This window comes from Muscardinus avellanarius (assembly GCF_963383645.1).
Source record: "Muscardinus avellanarius genome assembly, chromosome: 10".
NCBI classification, from domain to species: domain Eukaryota; kingdom Metazoa; phylum Chordata; class Mammalia; order Rodentia; family Gliridae; genus Muscardinus; species Muscardinus avellanarius.
Window position 1 is genome coordinate 76,089,156 of NC_137796.1, and position 16,023 is coordinate 76,105,178.

The window sequence follows — 16,023 nt, forward strand, 5'->3', positions numbered from 1 at the left end:
CAGGAGGATCACAGGTTTGTGACTAGCCTCAACAACTTAGCACGGTGTAGCTTGGAGGTAGAACACCCCTGGGTCCAATCCCCAATATTAAAAAAATAAGATAAATACCCTAAAACAGTGGTTTTCGTCGTTGTTTGGGTTGTTTTGTTTTTCTTTTGAGGTGCTGGAGATTGAACCCAGGGCCACCAGGAAGGTAGACAAGTGCACTACCATTGGGCTCCACCCCCAGCTCTTAAAACAAAGCTTTAATTAGTATGTACAGAAATGTAGAAATCCTTAACTAGAATCCTTGGGAGGCTTCACATAGGACACAGCATTTGCTCCGAGTGTGGAGAGCGGGTGAAAGGAACAGAGAAGCAGGCCTGGAAGCGTGGCTTGCCTGCATGTCGGGACAGTAGTGACCTGGCACTGAAGGGCGGGATGCACGATGTGGACCTGCTGGGAAGGACCTAGGCTAGAGGTGGAAAGCAGGGAGGCGACCTGCTGGAGACCAGGCTGCAGGCCGAGATGATGACGAGTGGAGGTTACACTTTTTTACTTGCCAACAGTTCCTTCAGCTCCATCACCCGCCCCCAGAGCAGGGCAGGCGTTGTTTGCAAAATTGTGTTCTTGAGTATAGGGAACTGATTTCCTTAACCACGTTCAGCCATTAAAGCAATGAGTTTCCAAAAGCAATTAGCAACGTCCAGATGAGGAGAGGAGCGAGGTGTACTGGGTATTTGATGTGCAGCAAGTTTCTTTGAGATTTGCTTTCTTCAGTCTCATGAGGAGCAGGTGACTGGCTGGGCAAGCGCCAGGGAGCTCAGGCTCAGGACTCTTGGACTTGGAAGGACCCTGGGCCACTGTTCCCTGGGGGAGGGAAGGTCTCGTCTCTCTGTGCCAGCCTTGAGCAGGGTGTTGGATCTTTGTTACTCATCAGGTAGGAGGCTGAAGCAGGTAGGGACATGTTGAGGAATCCTGTGAGGTCTGTCTCCTTAGGACCTTGCTTTCTGGTCATCCTTTCTGCCTTTGGCTTGTTGAGTTGCCTGAGGGCATGTATTCCTAGTGCTAAAGTTTGGGGCTTTACCTAGTTACTGAGTCTGTTCTGTGTACTTTGAGACTAGGAAGCCTCTGCTTTAGAGTTGCCCTTCTGGGCAGATAATGCCTAATTAGTGGGTGTCTCTTACTTAATAGCTGTAGTCATTAAACCCACATACCAGGGACTCTTCCAGGTACTGGGTATACAGGAAGGAGTGCCTTACCTCTGCCCCTAAGGAGTACATGTAGAAAGTAGGGACATGGAGTCACAGTGAGCAGACATAAGGAGGCCAGAGGAGCAAGGAGCCCATGGCCCCGATTTGGAGCCAGCGGAGGGGATGCTTGTGCTGAGTGGCAATGGCTGCAACCTCAGGCTTGAGAGTTGGGTGTGGGTTGATAGTGTGGGGAGGGCATAATCCCAGTTCTAGGACCTGGCCTGTTCTGGTGCCTATCTGTGCCTGGCTGCTGCCCAGGCAGCACAGCCTTGACTCTGACAGGCAGCCCTGAGTGCTCTGACCCGGCCTGACCTGCCCACACTGCTGCTTTCCCCGTGGGCCACCCCAGCCTTTGCACTGTGGCACTGCCTCCTCCCACTTCCTGTGGCCACCTTGCTCTCTCTTGTCACTCTCTCACAGCGACAGCTCTGCTAACAACATAGGTTGCAGCCCTGAGGCATGGGAGGAGCGTTGGTCTCCTCTGTGGCTTCCCTGGCTTTGGGCCAGGCTGACTGGGGCCCTCCTGACCTGTGGCCATACTGTCCAACATAGCAGCTCCGTGAGACTGCCGAGCATGGGAACATAGCTTGGCAGCATTGGGATGCTGTGGGGTATGGAATGCTTATCAGATTTTGAAGACTTAGGTCAAAAAAGAAAGTAAAATATCTCAGCAATTAAAAAAAATTTTTTTTGCAGTACTGGAAGTTGAACCCAGGTGCCTTTTAACACACACACACACACACACACACACAGAGAGAGAGAGAGAGAGAGAGAGAGAGAGAGAGAGAGAGAGAGCGAGCGCGCGCGCCCTTTTTTTTTTTGAGATAGGATCTCACTAAGTTGCTGAGGCTGGCCTTGAATCCTGAGATCCTCCTTTCTCAGCCTCGCAAGTCTTGCACCACTGTGCCTGGCAAGTTAGTCTGCGTCTGAATTTACTTCAAAAATAGATGCAGGACCTGATGGGATGGGTGAGAAGTGGGGTCTAGAGACAGCGCGGACTTACAATGGCACCATTGATTTTGTTGGGATCCACTGGAAAACAGCGATGGTATTTAGTGGGGGAGTTGGCAGTTTTGTGGATACATCTGGCTTGAGATGCTTCTCGGGCATACAGGTTAGGATCCACAAGTCAGAAGAGGAGGCGGCGGGCTAGGGATGTGTGTGAGGTGTGGATTCTGAAGCCATGGGGTGGATGAAATCACCAGCATGAGTGTCCACAGCAGGACATGCAGCACTTACAGAAAAGCCAGGGAAGGAAGATCCAGCCAGGGCTGGGAGCGGGGCTGTGGCAGGGAAGAAATGCAGAAAAGGCCTCGGGGGCCTGAAGCCAGGGCCAGGGCACACTTGGAGGTGGAAGTAAGGGGTCCCTTGCTATATTGTGTTGGTGTTTGGCAGAATTATTTGCTGCTAGCCATGGGAGGACAGTGGTTGAAAGCATATCTGGGGGATGGGGCTTGGGAATTGGGGAGGCTAGGAGATGGAGCCAGTCAGCCAGCCTGAACAGACCTAGCTTGTGAGCAGTCAGTCCAGGAAGAGAAGAGAGAAATGGGAGGATAGTAGGAGAGGCTGGAGCTGGAGGAATACTCCTTTGTTTTTTTTGTTAGAATTGGCTGAAAGATATCCAAGAGCTGAGAGATAAGATGTATTTAAGGGATTAGGAGGAGATTGCGTTTAGGAAATCACAAGGTGACAGTGATAACTAAGGAGGAGATAGATGATGTGTTAGTTTCACCAAAGATAGAGCATAAAGCAGTCAACTTCCAGACAGAGGTGTGCCTGGGCTTCAGCTGGAACATGGACCTTTCATTTCAGGAGGTACAGCACTGTCTATGTTATTCTTTGATTCTTACAGGTGTGGTGGTGCACATCTGGAATCCCAGTACTTGGGAAGCTGAAACAGGAGAATCATAGGTTTGAGGCCAGCCTCAGCAATTTAGCAGGACCCTCAGCAGCTTAGTGAGACCTCATTTAAAATAGGACTGGTGGTGTAGAACCTCTCCCCCCACCCACCCGTTCAATCCCCAGTTCTGTGAATTTGCGTGCTTACTCACACACACACAAATTATTGAAATTTTCTATTTCCCTTAAAATAATGCTTTTAAACAAATGAATGGCTATAATTTTTCAATTATAAAGATATTTGCTTGGTTTTTATATTGTATTGAAATTAATTCATTGCTGTCCTTGTCCCCCCGCCCCCCCCCAAAAAAAAATAAGCGCTACATTAAAGCCTTGCTGCTGGCTTTTTATGTTAGAATTTAGGAGCAGTTTGTTCATTTCCAGAAGCCATTGCAAGTTGCTTGTCATGACTTCTTTTTTTTTTTTTTTTTTTTTTTTTTTTTTTCTGTAGCACTCAGGTACATTCTACCTCCGAGCTACACACCCAGCCCTATTTTTTAGTCCTGAGGCTGTCCGTGATCCTTCATCCTTCAGTCTCCTGAACGCTGGAATTACAAGCATGCACTACCACGCCGGGCCTTGTCCTAACTTCTTAGTGTAGCCCTTTGCTGCCATCTAGTGTCAAAATTTTTTCTTTTGGAGGTTTTTTTGTTTGTGCAGCAGTGAGCGGCAGATTGTGGAAGGAACTGAGAAATTTTTAAGACCTGGATAAAGGACATTTTATTTTTTAATTCAGAATATGTTGCTTTTTCCTTAAATAATGGACCAAAGTAATAATCCATGTCCTCTCACTAAGCATTAAAATATAAATAAAACAAGCTAGATATCTAAATATAGATTTATGTAAGTTTGATAGAATAAATTAATATAAAAATCTTTACTATAATTAGAGGTCTTCTGCTGATTGTTTTCTTTTCTTTTTCAGCACTGGGGATTGAACCCAGGGGCATTCTACCTCCAAGCTACACCCCAGCCCTTTTTTTAATTCTTTATTTTGAAACAGGGTTTTACTAAGTTGCAGAGGGGCTCACTAAGTAGCTGAGGCGATCCTACTGTCTCAGCCTCCCAAGTACTTGGATTACAAGCATAAGCCACCACACCCAGCTGATTGTTTTCTTTTAAAATCTGGTGCCAAGAGAGTTCTGAGGACCTTCCTAGAACTATAGAACTAACCCTGCCCTAAGTTTCACCCATGAGAAGCAGTGGTGAGGAGCCAGTGACCTTTGATGTTAATTTCTTATCCTTTGGTTAAAAACATTTAGGCCTAGACTGCTTATTGGCCTTATCTATTGTTAAGTAGAATTTTCTTCTGTTTATCATATTCTGGTATCTAGTGATATTTGGGAAGTGGGGTATTAAAGAACAGTGCGTAGCAGTGCGCATGCTTCAGATCACCTTGAAAAGCAGCTGCCTGGCCAGAGTGTCTTGTGGAGTGTGGACTGCTTGCCAGCAGCTACTCTTTGTTTTGGGAATTGGCCAGATAGGGCACAGCAGAAGCATACTTTCATGGGAGAGTGGTTTTTTTCCATAGATGGCTATTGCTGCAGCAAAGGGGTTAGGCAGAAGAATTTAAGTTGCCATTTCATGCGAATATTGATAGACTCAGGCTATTTTCATGTTTAGTTTCTAGATGGACTACCTTATAAAAATCCCATCAGCCTGCAGTTCTGAGAGTGGCTTGTTCGTTCTTTCGTTCTTTCTTTCTTTCTTTCTGGAAAGGAAAAAAGGTCTCTTTTTCCTCTGAAGTAACTTTCAATTGCAGTGGGAACAAAAGGAAGAAGTGCACATTTGGAAAGCAGTATCTGGACAGGTGCTGGTGGATGGGTATGCATTTATGTGATGGACATTAAGTTGTTTCACATTCAGTCTCGAGGGTTTTTTGTTTTTGTTTGTTTGTTTGTTTGTTTGTTTGTTTGTTTGTTTTTGTGGTACTGGAGATGGAGCCCAGGAACATTCTATCTCCAAACTACATCCCCAGCCCTACTTTTATTCTTTATTTTGAAACAAGGTCTCACTGAGTTGCAGAGGACCTCACTAAGTAGCTGAGGCTGGCTGCAAACCACAATCCTCTTGTCTCAGCCTGCCAAATGCTGGGATTACAAGTGTGTGCCACCATACCTGGCTGAAATAAATAGATTTAATCTGCATGCTGATTCGATTCACTTGCTAAGTAGAATTCCCTCAATTAGTCAATAAGCCAAAGAATAGAAGCACAGTCTCCTACATTCCCTAAACCTTAATTCCATACCTGGAAGATGTGGGGTTGTGAGAAGCAGGCGCCATAGATAACAAGAACAAAAGCTCTAGCGTGTGCTTAGCAAGGTGCTCAGAAGCCCAAGTGGTGTAAGCACCGCGGTGTCAACATTACCATTTGGGCAGAGAGCATCGACACTGGGGTGGGAACCAGTGTAGATTCTTGGCTTGGAGCAAGAAGTGACATTAGAATGCACTTAGTATTAAATGTAGACCAACATCTGCATTTGTAATGTTGTATCTCAGAGTTTTATCCTGGGAGGAGTTTGATAAATTTGCTCTCTTCACTAAGTTCTAAGAATTGTGCCCTCTAGTTGGTCAAGGAAAGTGTTCATTCTCAGGAATCTGTTTTTGACTCAGTAAAAGAAAACTGAGGGCTATTGGCTTGCTTTCTAGATTTTATGAACTGATCATAAAAGCTATAATTTGAAATTTAATTATGTTGTGAGGAGAGTATGAAAGATACTATTTCCTCAGAAGTGTACTCCCCAAGCCAGGGAGGAATTGGCTCTGAAGAAGCCTGTCCTTGGCCTGGGTGTGGGTCTGACCTCAGGACCTGCATGTGCGCATCACAGTGATCCATATAACTCATTTCTGTCTAACGCTTTCAGGGCATTCCTGGATTAGATTAGCACATAGTACTTTGTTTATATCATTATTGGTGGTTTTCATAGTTAAAACAACTAAAGGCTTTGAGTCCCATATCAGGTGGCACATGCCTGTAATCCCAGATGCCCAGGAGGCTGAGGCAGAAGAATCATACATTTGAGACCAGCCTGGGCATCTTAGCAACACCTTGTCCCCAAATAAAATTGTAAAGGGCAAGGCTGTGGCTCAGTAGTAGAGCAACCCCTGGGTTCAATCTCCAGTACTGCAAAAAGAAAAGAAAAAAAAAGGTATATTCCTCAAAACAGACTGTACCCACCTGGCATCATGCAGACACAAAGTAAAGACTGACCCAGGGCAGTCATGTGGAGTAGCTGGGGATCCCAGTGCTGAATGTCTGGGACTTGTTCTTTTCCTGCCCAGCCTGCTTTCCTCTGAACAGGCTTGTTAACAGGTAAGTATTCTGGAATAGCTATATAACATTGTGTATCACAGTGGTCTCTGGGCGGCACAGAGCCTGGGCAGGGAAGGAGGCTAGGAGAGCTCTGAGCAGCATCAGCAGCACTGTACAGCTGCCTCTCCTCCTCCGTCCGCTCTGTCTTCTCCCTCCACTGCTCACCAGCTCGGGGGGGTGGCACCAAGCCTCTGTGACCAACTGCTCACATGTCTCCTAAGAACCTTATGTCAGGCAGTTCAGTTGGCCCCATTTCTTCCATTTTCCACATTTCATCTTGGTTACCTGGAGATTTCTAGACTTCTGCATTGCACTTAAGTTTAAATTGTGCATAATTGCAAAATTGTATTTCTTATTTTGTTTTATATGTGCATTTATGTAATAAAAAAAGTACTCAGGAACTGGGGGAGGGGGCCACAATATACTATGTGTATTTATGTCACTGTCAATGTGATTTACATTGATGTGAGACTACCATGCACATATGAAAGCATATATGAAATTAAATAATTTTTAAAAGAAATAAACTATTCTAATTAGAATGGCCCTTAAAACACACTAATGTTCTATACTTTTTTTTTTTTTTTTCCTGCAGTACTGGGGATGGAACCCAGGGGCATTCTACCTCTGAGCTACACCCCCAGCCCTATTTTTTATTCTTTATTTTGAAACAGGGTCTCACTGAGTTGCACAGGGCCTCACTAAGTAGCTGAGGTGATCCTCCTGTCTCAGCCTCCCAAATGCTGGGATTATAAGTGTGCGCTACCACGCCCAACTTGTTCTATACTTTTGAAATACTATATTGGAATTACCTTTTGTAATTTGAGGTTTCTTCAGGCTGAGGTTCTTTATTAAGTGAAAACCCAAGTGTCTCCTATTAAGTGATATTAACAGTGTCTACTATGGCACACATCCGGATGGTCCACCTGGACACTCACATGGGCTGGTTTTTGCAGGGTGACCTGAAAGCTTACCTACGCAACGAGCAAGAGCACGTGCGGGGGGACTCACAGACCATGCTGCTGCAGAGGATGGCGTGCGAGATCGCCGCGGGGCTGGCAGCCATGCACAAGCTGCACTTCCTGCACAGGTGGGTGTGGCTGGCACAGGCGCATCTCACATGCCTTGCTGTGGCCCAGAGAGGCCATGCAGTTTGTGAAAAAGGCACCAAGAAACCTTAAGGAGGACCTGTTACAGGGTAAACCCTTGGCTGAAACAAGTAGAAGCCACCCTGTACTTCCAGTGTCCAAGTAAAGATTGAGTTAGCTTCATTTAAACTAAAACCAGGTAGTAAAATGTCATAACACAGCATAAGGTCTAAGAGCTTTTTCCAGAATTGCAAAGAATACACCTCAGAGTAGGGAGTAAGCAGTTCCAGTCTACCTTGTGACACCTCACTCGTTGCCTCCTTTTTCTGCCAGCTTTAGTCTTCTGATGGTACCTGCCTGATCACACTCCTGAGAGAGGCCAGCAGCATCTTTTCATACAAGCTCAGAGCATTGGTTTCTGGCCAGTGAGGCATTGTCTTGAGGTTCCTGCTCCGAAGCAGAGGGTATCGGAATTGAATCTGAAGAAGCCTGTACCCACTGCCGGGGAGTGGGTGGTCCAGGGGCTGTGGGTGAGCATTGCAGTGATCCACAAAACACATTTCTGCCTTAAGCTCTCAGGACCTTCCTTGAATGGCAGCACAGAGCACCTTGTTCATGTCATTGGTGTGGTTTTATAATGAAAACAACCAAGGCTTTGAGTCCCGTATTACATGAGGGGTCTGTTCCATGAACTCAGAAGATTTCTGCTTATTCTCCTCTGGGTTTTTATTCTCCTCTGGGCTTTTGAACTCTAGTTTATGTTTAAAATATATCCAACCTTTTTCTTAGTTCTCTGGGGAAACCTGGTAGCGTTTCTTTAGTTGACTATGTAAATTGTGCAGCTCTTACTAATCCAAAGGCCTGAAAAGAAATTCCTTTGTGTCTTGACTTGAGATGTTTATGAAGTATTATATTTTTAAAAAAGCAGATCACAGAGTACTGAGTTTATTGTATGACTCCAGTTTTCAAATGTAAGAAAACACATGGTTATTTATTAGGGGTGTGTGTGTGTGAATAGGCTTGGAAAAGTTCCTGCCAGACTCTCAGTGTTATGTCACGGAGGGGAAAAAGTAAATTACTAACTTTTTTCCTACACGTTTGTATTTTGTTTGATTTGTAATAATGAACAAGTAATTCTGATAAAGTGTTTTTAAGACCTCAGGCATAATTCCTTACTTATTCTGAAATAAAACGTCAGAATATAAACACCTATTCATTTTATAATGGAGAAATCCTATTTATAGCATGTTACTATCTAGTGTAATTGATATGGTTAATCATTTATCAAATACAGATGATAATTGCCTAACACTTGCTTTAGGAATTTTTAAAATTTTGGAAAAGGGAACATTGAAAAAGAATATCACATCATAATCAGCAACATAATACTTGGGTGTAGTGGGGCAGGCTTGTAATCCCAGTATTTAGGAGGCTCAGCCAGCCTCAACTACTTAGTGAGGCCCTTGACAACTTAGTGAGACCTTGTTTCCAAATAAAGAATAAAAAATAGGGCCGGGGGTATAGCTTGAAGGTAGAGTGCCCCTGGCTGGGTTCAATCACCAATACTGGGGGGGGGGGGGGGGAATTCAGCAACATAAAGTTACCAAAGATAGCAAGAAATTGTATTAAAGCCCAAGTATCTCTCACTGGTATGTTTTAAAAATTGTCAAAAATGTCAGTGTAAATAGTACTTTCCTGTGTGAGTTTCCTTAAGTTAAAGTTTTACTTGGTTTAGTATCTTGGGGAATTTAAAACAAATAAAGATGATAAATTATACCATGTGGCAGGGCGTGGTGGCACACACATGTAATCCCAGCATTCAGGAGGCTGAGACCGAAGGATTCTGGTTCGTGGATAGCTTCAGCTACTTAGTGAGGCCCTCTACAACTTAGTGAGACCCTGTTTCAAAAATAAAGAATAGCCGGGCTTGTTGGCGCAAGCTTTTAATCCCCGCACTACTTGAGAGGCGGAGACAAGGAGGATCGCACAGGTTCGAAGCCAGCCTCAGCTGGTTTAAGAGACCCTGTTGCCAAATAAAAAATATAAAATAGGTCTGGGAGTGTACCCCGGAGATAGAAGGCCCCTGGGTTCCATCCCCAGTACCACCAAAAAAATTTTTTTAAAAAAGCTATGTTTTATATAAAATTGTATGTGGGGATTTTGCATTTTAAGGTTTTTTTTTCCCCTCTTCCTCTGGGTAGCCTACCATATGGCGTGTGTGTGTGTGTGTGTGTGTGTGTGTGTGTGTGTGTGTGTGTGTGTGTGTTACTGACTTCCGGGCTATACTCCCAGACCTTTTTTATATTTTATTTGGAAACAGGGTCTCACTAAGTTGCTGAGAGCCTCACTCAGTAGCTGAGGCTGGCTTTGAACCTGTGCGATCCTCCTGTCTCAGCCTCCCAAGCACGGGGATTACAAGCGTGCGCCACCACGCCTGGCTTATATTGGCATATTTTAAAGTTAGTGTTTAGAATAGTTATTAGTTGACTCAAAGATGGTCTTCCTGTTTTAGAGAGAAACAGCCCACCTATGCAACCCAAGGTTGTTACTGCATTAGGAACCGAAAGAGTAAATTGCCCCAGTTAAATTTTACTTTATTTACATAATGTTTAAGAAGAACTTTATCACCGGTTCTCAGACTACAGTCTGCATTTCAGAAGTGGCCTGCCTGGCATTAGTGAATCCTGTGTAAACAGTGCTGTTGTTACTATACCATAGGGGACAGGGGAGGGCTAGAGCTCCAGAGCCCTCTCAGCTGGGTGTGGTGGCGCATGCCTGTAATCCCAGTAAGTACTTGGGAGGCTGAGGCAGGAGGATTGGAGGTTCAAGACCAGCCTTAGCGGCTTAGCAAGGCCTTGTTTCAAAATAAAATGGGGCTGAGGTGTAGCTCAGAGGTAGAATGCCCTGGGTTCAATACACAGTACCACACACAGAGAAACTCTCCTGCCTCTGTGGCTTCCTGGGCAGCGAGATGCCACCAGGTCACCATGGTAGGCTTAGTGCAGAGGGCTGGAGACATGTGGTGGAACCTTGTGGAGGACTGGGGATGATGGTCACCAGAGCTTCTTCAGGATCTGTACAGTTTTAAAGTTCAAGTTATTACTTTTTCTTTGGCACTGGAGATTGAACCCAGGGGCATTCTACCTCTGAGCTATACTTTAGCCTTGTTTTCTTTTTTATTTTGAAATTGTGGAGGGCCTCACTAAGTTGCTGAAGCTGACCTCGAACCTGTGATCCTCCTGTCTCAGCCTCCCAAATACTAGCATTATAGGTGTGTGTGTGTGTGTGTGTGTGTGTGTGTGTGTGTGTGCTCGCGCTCGCTCGCGCTCTCTCTCTCTCTCATCTAAAAGTTACTGTCTTCTGAGAACACTGAGTTTGCTAAGTTTCCCAGCCTTCAGCCTTCAGAGTGTCAGGTACTCAAGGGGGCGTGAAAGAACACGCCCTTGATGTATGTGCCATTTTGCATTCTTATATAAATGTGGTACTGGGGGTTGGACACAGGGGTGCTCTGCTTCAGGGCTATACTTCCAGCCCTGTTTTATTTTTTAGTTTGAAATAGGGTCTCACTAAGTTACCACATGCTGACCTCAAACCTGCGATCATCCTGTCACGGACTCCCAAATAACTGGGATTAACAGATGTGGTAACAAGCTGCACATGGCTCATTTTTTTCTTAACAGATTGTAACATGGGTGTCCATGTTGGTAAAGCAAGCTTAGAGGGCTTGTCACTAATCATCCCGAGCTGCACTGATGGCCAGGGTGTTTCTTTCAGTCAGTGAATTATTCAAGGTTTTTCTTAATTTGATTCGGCATTAAATCTTTATACTTTTTTTTTTTTTTGTAGGTCGGGGAATGGAAACCAGGGGCAGTAGATCCCCAAGTTATGCCCCCTGCCCTATTTTTTACTCTTTGTTTTGAAATAGGGTCTCACTAAGTTGCAGAGGGCCTCACTAAGTAGCTGAGGCTGTCTGTGAACCGCGGTCCTCCAGTCTCAGCCTCCCGAATGCTGGGATTACAAGCGTGCGCCACCACGCCTGTCTTAAATCTTTATACTTTTTAAAATATTCTTCTAATGTTTACTGTCATCACAGTTGATCTTTAAGGGGGAAAATGGATGCATAACAATAAATGAGTTTGCTTTTAATTAATTTAATTAAATCAAAGACACAGATAGTGCCCAGCATGTAGTGACAGTAAGTGAAAATAAGAAACTAGAATTAGCATCAGTTTACTTTCATGGTAGAAACAAGGGTTTCCCTTCAACAGGCCTGAGATGTGAGTGCTGGGGAAGCCCACAGCAGCGCAAGTGCACGAGGAGAGTGCGAGGCTGGCCTCTGCAGTGTACTGGTGGGATGGTGCCCCTGGAGCTGGGCTGTTCTCATCCACGTGGAGTCGATGAGATTGCGGAGCTCCACCCCACTGGGTGACAGGAGAAGTGGGAGAGGTGGCGGGGTGGGAGGATGGGCCTTGCCTGCCTTTGAGAGCTTTGAGGTTTCTTTTTTTGGACTTGATAAGTTAAAGACAATATGAACTTTCTTGATTGGATGAGTATTCATTGAAAGTTTGTAGTCTACAAAGTTCAGTGAAAGAAAAGGTGAGAGATGGGGAAATATATTTAAAATCAAAGCAAAATACTCAAGTTAACATGACAGCAAGAGTTAAAACATGCATTCCTCTTTGGCATTTGTGGATACTTCATGGATTATTCTCAGCTAGCAATGACCCAGTGAGCCAAGTTATTAACCATGCTGAGTCTCAGAAGGTATCTGTCTCAGCTGGTAACTCAGTGAGCAGTTTGAACCCAGGCACAAACACCATGTGGGCACATTGTGCTAAAGGAGAAGTGGCTAGTGTCTGAGGGCATCCAGGCAGTTTTTCTAGAGGAGATGGAATTTTCGTGACCCTTGACAAGTGGGTGTAAATTGTAGTTGGGGGAGATTAGGAAGTTGCTGGAGAAGAAAGTAGAAAAATGATGTGTGCGGGGAGGAAGAGGAAAGGGAATTGAGGCAGAAATCAGATCATCTAGTTTAACTGGGACAGGCGGTACACAAAGGAAAGTGTGGGAGAGGAAAACTGGTGGCTGGAAGCCACATGCCAGCAACTGCCGAGTCAGGGCCTTTGGGCCTTATTCTGTATGTGATGGGATGGCATGACTAGAACTTTGTGTGTGCATGCATGTGCGTGTCTGTGTGTGTGTTTAATTGTTTTTGTGGTTGTTCAGGGTGGTTTGGAAAGAGGAGAGTGCTGACAAGAAAACTACATAGAAATTCATAAATAGTGGGTCTCTCTGAATGGCTTTTTTATTTTCCCTCCTACATGGAAAATTTGTTTAAAGCTAGATTGGATCTACTGTGATGTATTTCACGTAGAAATGAGGAAAGGCACCAGGGAAAAGGAACCAGTTTAAATTAGTTTGAAGCCAGGAGGGCAAGGCAGGAGGATCATAGGTTCGAGGACAGTTTTAGCAACCTAGTGAGACTCTTTTTCCAGACAGAAAAAAACGAAGGGTTGGGGGTATAGAGGGATATGTGTGTATATATTTGGTACCTGGGATTGAACCCAAGGACATTCTACCTCTGAGCTACACCCCCAGCCTCCCCCCTCCTTTTTTTTTTTTTCTATTTTGAATCAGAGCCTTGGTAAATTATAATGTGCTAGCTCCCAACTTTCAGTCCTCCTGTGCCGGCCTCCCAGGAACTGGGATCAAAGCTGTGTACCACTACACATGGCTACTGTATTGTATTTCAACTATTTCAGACCAGAAGAGAGGTGGACATCCCTGTCACATATTTTATAAATCCAACATAAACTTTAACAGCCAAAGATGGTAAAAAAAAAAAAAAAAATTTACAGACAGTTCTCATTATAAATATAGACAGAACTACTAACATTCTATACAGCAATGTGTAAAATCACAAGCACAACTCCTAGGAACATAAGGGTAGTTTTACATCATAGAGTATATCTGCATAATTCAGTAACTGACAGAATTAAAGAAGAAAAATACACCACATCAAAAGATTGCTGAAGCAGGGTGCAGTGACACGTGCCTGTAATTTCAGTACTTGGGAGGCTGAGACAGAAAGAGTGCAGTTTTGAAGCCAGCCTCGGCAATTTAGTGAGGCTCTCATCAACCTAGTGAGACCTTGTTTTCAAGTAAGAAATAATAATAAGTTTTTTAAAAAAGACAATAGGGGTGTGGCTTGGAGGTAGAATGCCTCTAGGTTCAGTCCCCAGTACCACACAAAAAGAAAAGGTTGCTGAAATATCATTTAGTATAATTCAACAGCTATTCCAAATTTTAATCTTTTTTTTTTTTTTTTTGGTGGTACTGGGGTTCCTGGAAGCCCTTCTACCTCTGGGCTCTACACTCCCAGACCTGTTATTTATATATATATATATATATATATATATATATTTTTTTTTTTTTTTTAAATTTGGAAACAGGGTCTCTTAAGCCAGCGAGGCTGGCTCTGAACCAGCGCAATCCTCCTGTCTCCACCTCCCAAGCGCGGGGATTACAAGCATGTGCCACCATGCCCGGCAAATTTTAATCTTTGATAGGAAAGAAGAAAACTATCATAAGACTATTTATGAAAACTCAATAGCAGTTATTGTTTTAAATGGAAAAATAACGAAAGCCTTTTCAGTTATAAGGCAGGCAGAGATGCTCACTATTTCCATTCATTTTCAACATTTCTTTGAGATACTAGTAAATACAAAGCTAGAAAATTATTAGTTTAAAAGTAAAGCTGGGTGTGGTGGCTCACACTTGTAATCCCAGTACTTGGGAGGCCAAGACAGAATAACTGAAAATTAGAGGACAACCTCTGCAACCTAGTGAGACTCTAACAACCTAGAGAGACCCCGTTTCAACAGAAAAACATAAGGGCTGAGGTGTAGTTCAAAGGTAGAACACCCCTAGGTTCAATCTCCAGTACTACACACGCAAAAAAAATTCGGTTTGTTTCATATAGTCCTGTGTCTTTCTCACATAAACTTGTTCCCAGATAACCTATATTTTTGGCATTTTTAAGAATGGAATCTTTTTTTCTGCTCTTGTCTCTATGTATTTATACTTAGTACAAAGAAAAATAAGTGACAGTAATTGGCACACGAAAATCATTCAGTAAATATTAACTACTATTATTGTTGTTATTATTTTCTAATGCTGAGGGTTGAACTCAGGGGCATTCTACCTCCGAGTTACACCCCCAGCCTTATTTTCTTATTCTTTATTTTTAAAATAAGGGGATTATAGGTGTGTGCCACCAAGCTCAGCACAAACTATGAAATCTTAGTGAAGCATAGAAAAGAATACATGGACAAATAGAAAGATGTTATGATTTATGATGGAGAGACAACTCAGAATTGAAGTTAGACATCCTAACGGGGCTGTTACTTTGACAGGGGAAATTTGGTTGATTTTTTTTTTTTTTTTTTTTGTGGTACTGGGGTTCCAGGAAGCCCTTCTACTTCTGGGCTACACTCTCAGACCTATTTTATATTTTTATTTGGAAACAGGGTCTTTTAAGCCAGTACAGCTGGCTTCGAACCTGTGCGATCCTCCTGTCTCTGCCTCCCAAGCGCGGGGATTACAAGCGTGCGCTACCACGCTCGGCATGAAATCATTTTTAACTTCATATGGAAGAACAATTGTGTAGAAGGGCCATGAAATATGAAAAAAAAAAATGCTAAGTGGCGTTTTAAATTAGTTGCGATGCACACCAGTAATCACACTCGGGAGGCTTAGATAGGATTACAAGTTCAAGGCCAACCTGTGGTAACTTAGCAAGAATCTCTTTCAAAATAAAATAAAAATATATAAAATAGGCCTGGGAGTGTAGCTGAGTTGTAGAATACCCCTGGATTCAATACCAAATACCACAACAAAAATTTTTTTAAAAATTAAAAATGGGTTGGGATATAACTCAGTAATAGAACGCCCCTGGGTTCAATCTCTTGTACCACATACACATATGAAAAGAGTGAATTGTGGAGGCAGAGGGAAAAGCTGCATTGCCAGGCGTCAGAACACACAGTAAGCCCTTGTAACAAGAATCAGCACAGTTTAGTGGAGAAACAGATTAACAGTGCACAATACGTATAGAAAGTGACAAAAGTGGTATTTCACATCAGTGCAAAAAGGATAGTTATTATCCTTATTCAATATATAAATTATAAATCTAATATAAATTTAATATCTCTATTCAATATATAAAAATAATGACATAAGAATTTAATACTTAGCCAGGTGTGGTGGTGCATACCTATATGCCAGCACTTGGGAAGCTGAAACAGGAGGATTGCAGATTGGAGGACAGCCTCCACAATGTAGTGAGACTCAGCAAACTTAGTGAAACCCTGTTTCAGAATAAAAAATAAAGCTGGGCATGGTATGCACACTTAGAATCCCAGTACTTGTGAGGCTGAGACAGGAGGATCATGGTTCACGGACAGCTTCAACTACTTAGTAAGGCCCTTTGCAA

The 16,023-nt window shown here is 43.5% G+C and overlaps 1 protein-coding gene across 1 annotated transcript in view; it reads left to right on the forward strand.

Annotated features, from left to right (window-relative positions):
- The window catches only part of LMTK2 (lemur tyrosine kinase 2), a gene marked incomplete at both ends in the record, with an annotated part of 113,229 nt that overhangs the window by 74,397 nt on the left and 22,809 nt on the right, over window positions 1-16,023 (forward strand). The window contains one exon of the mRNA XM_080704443.1: window positions 7,401-7,534. Within this exon, the coding sequence (XP_080560569.1) occupies window positions 7,401-7,534 (134 nt within the window). The remainder of the gene's footprint in view (window positions 1-7,400; window positions 7,535-16,023) is intronic.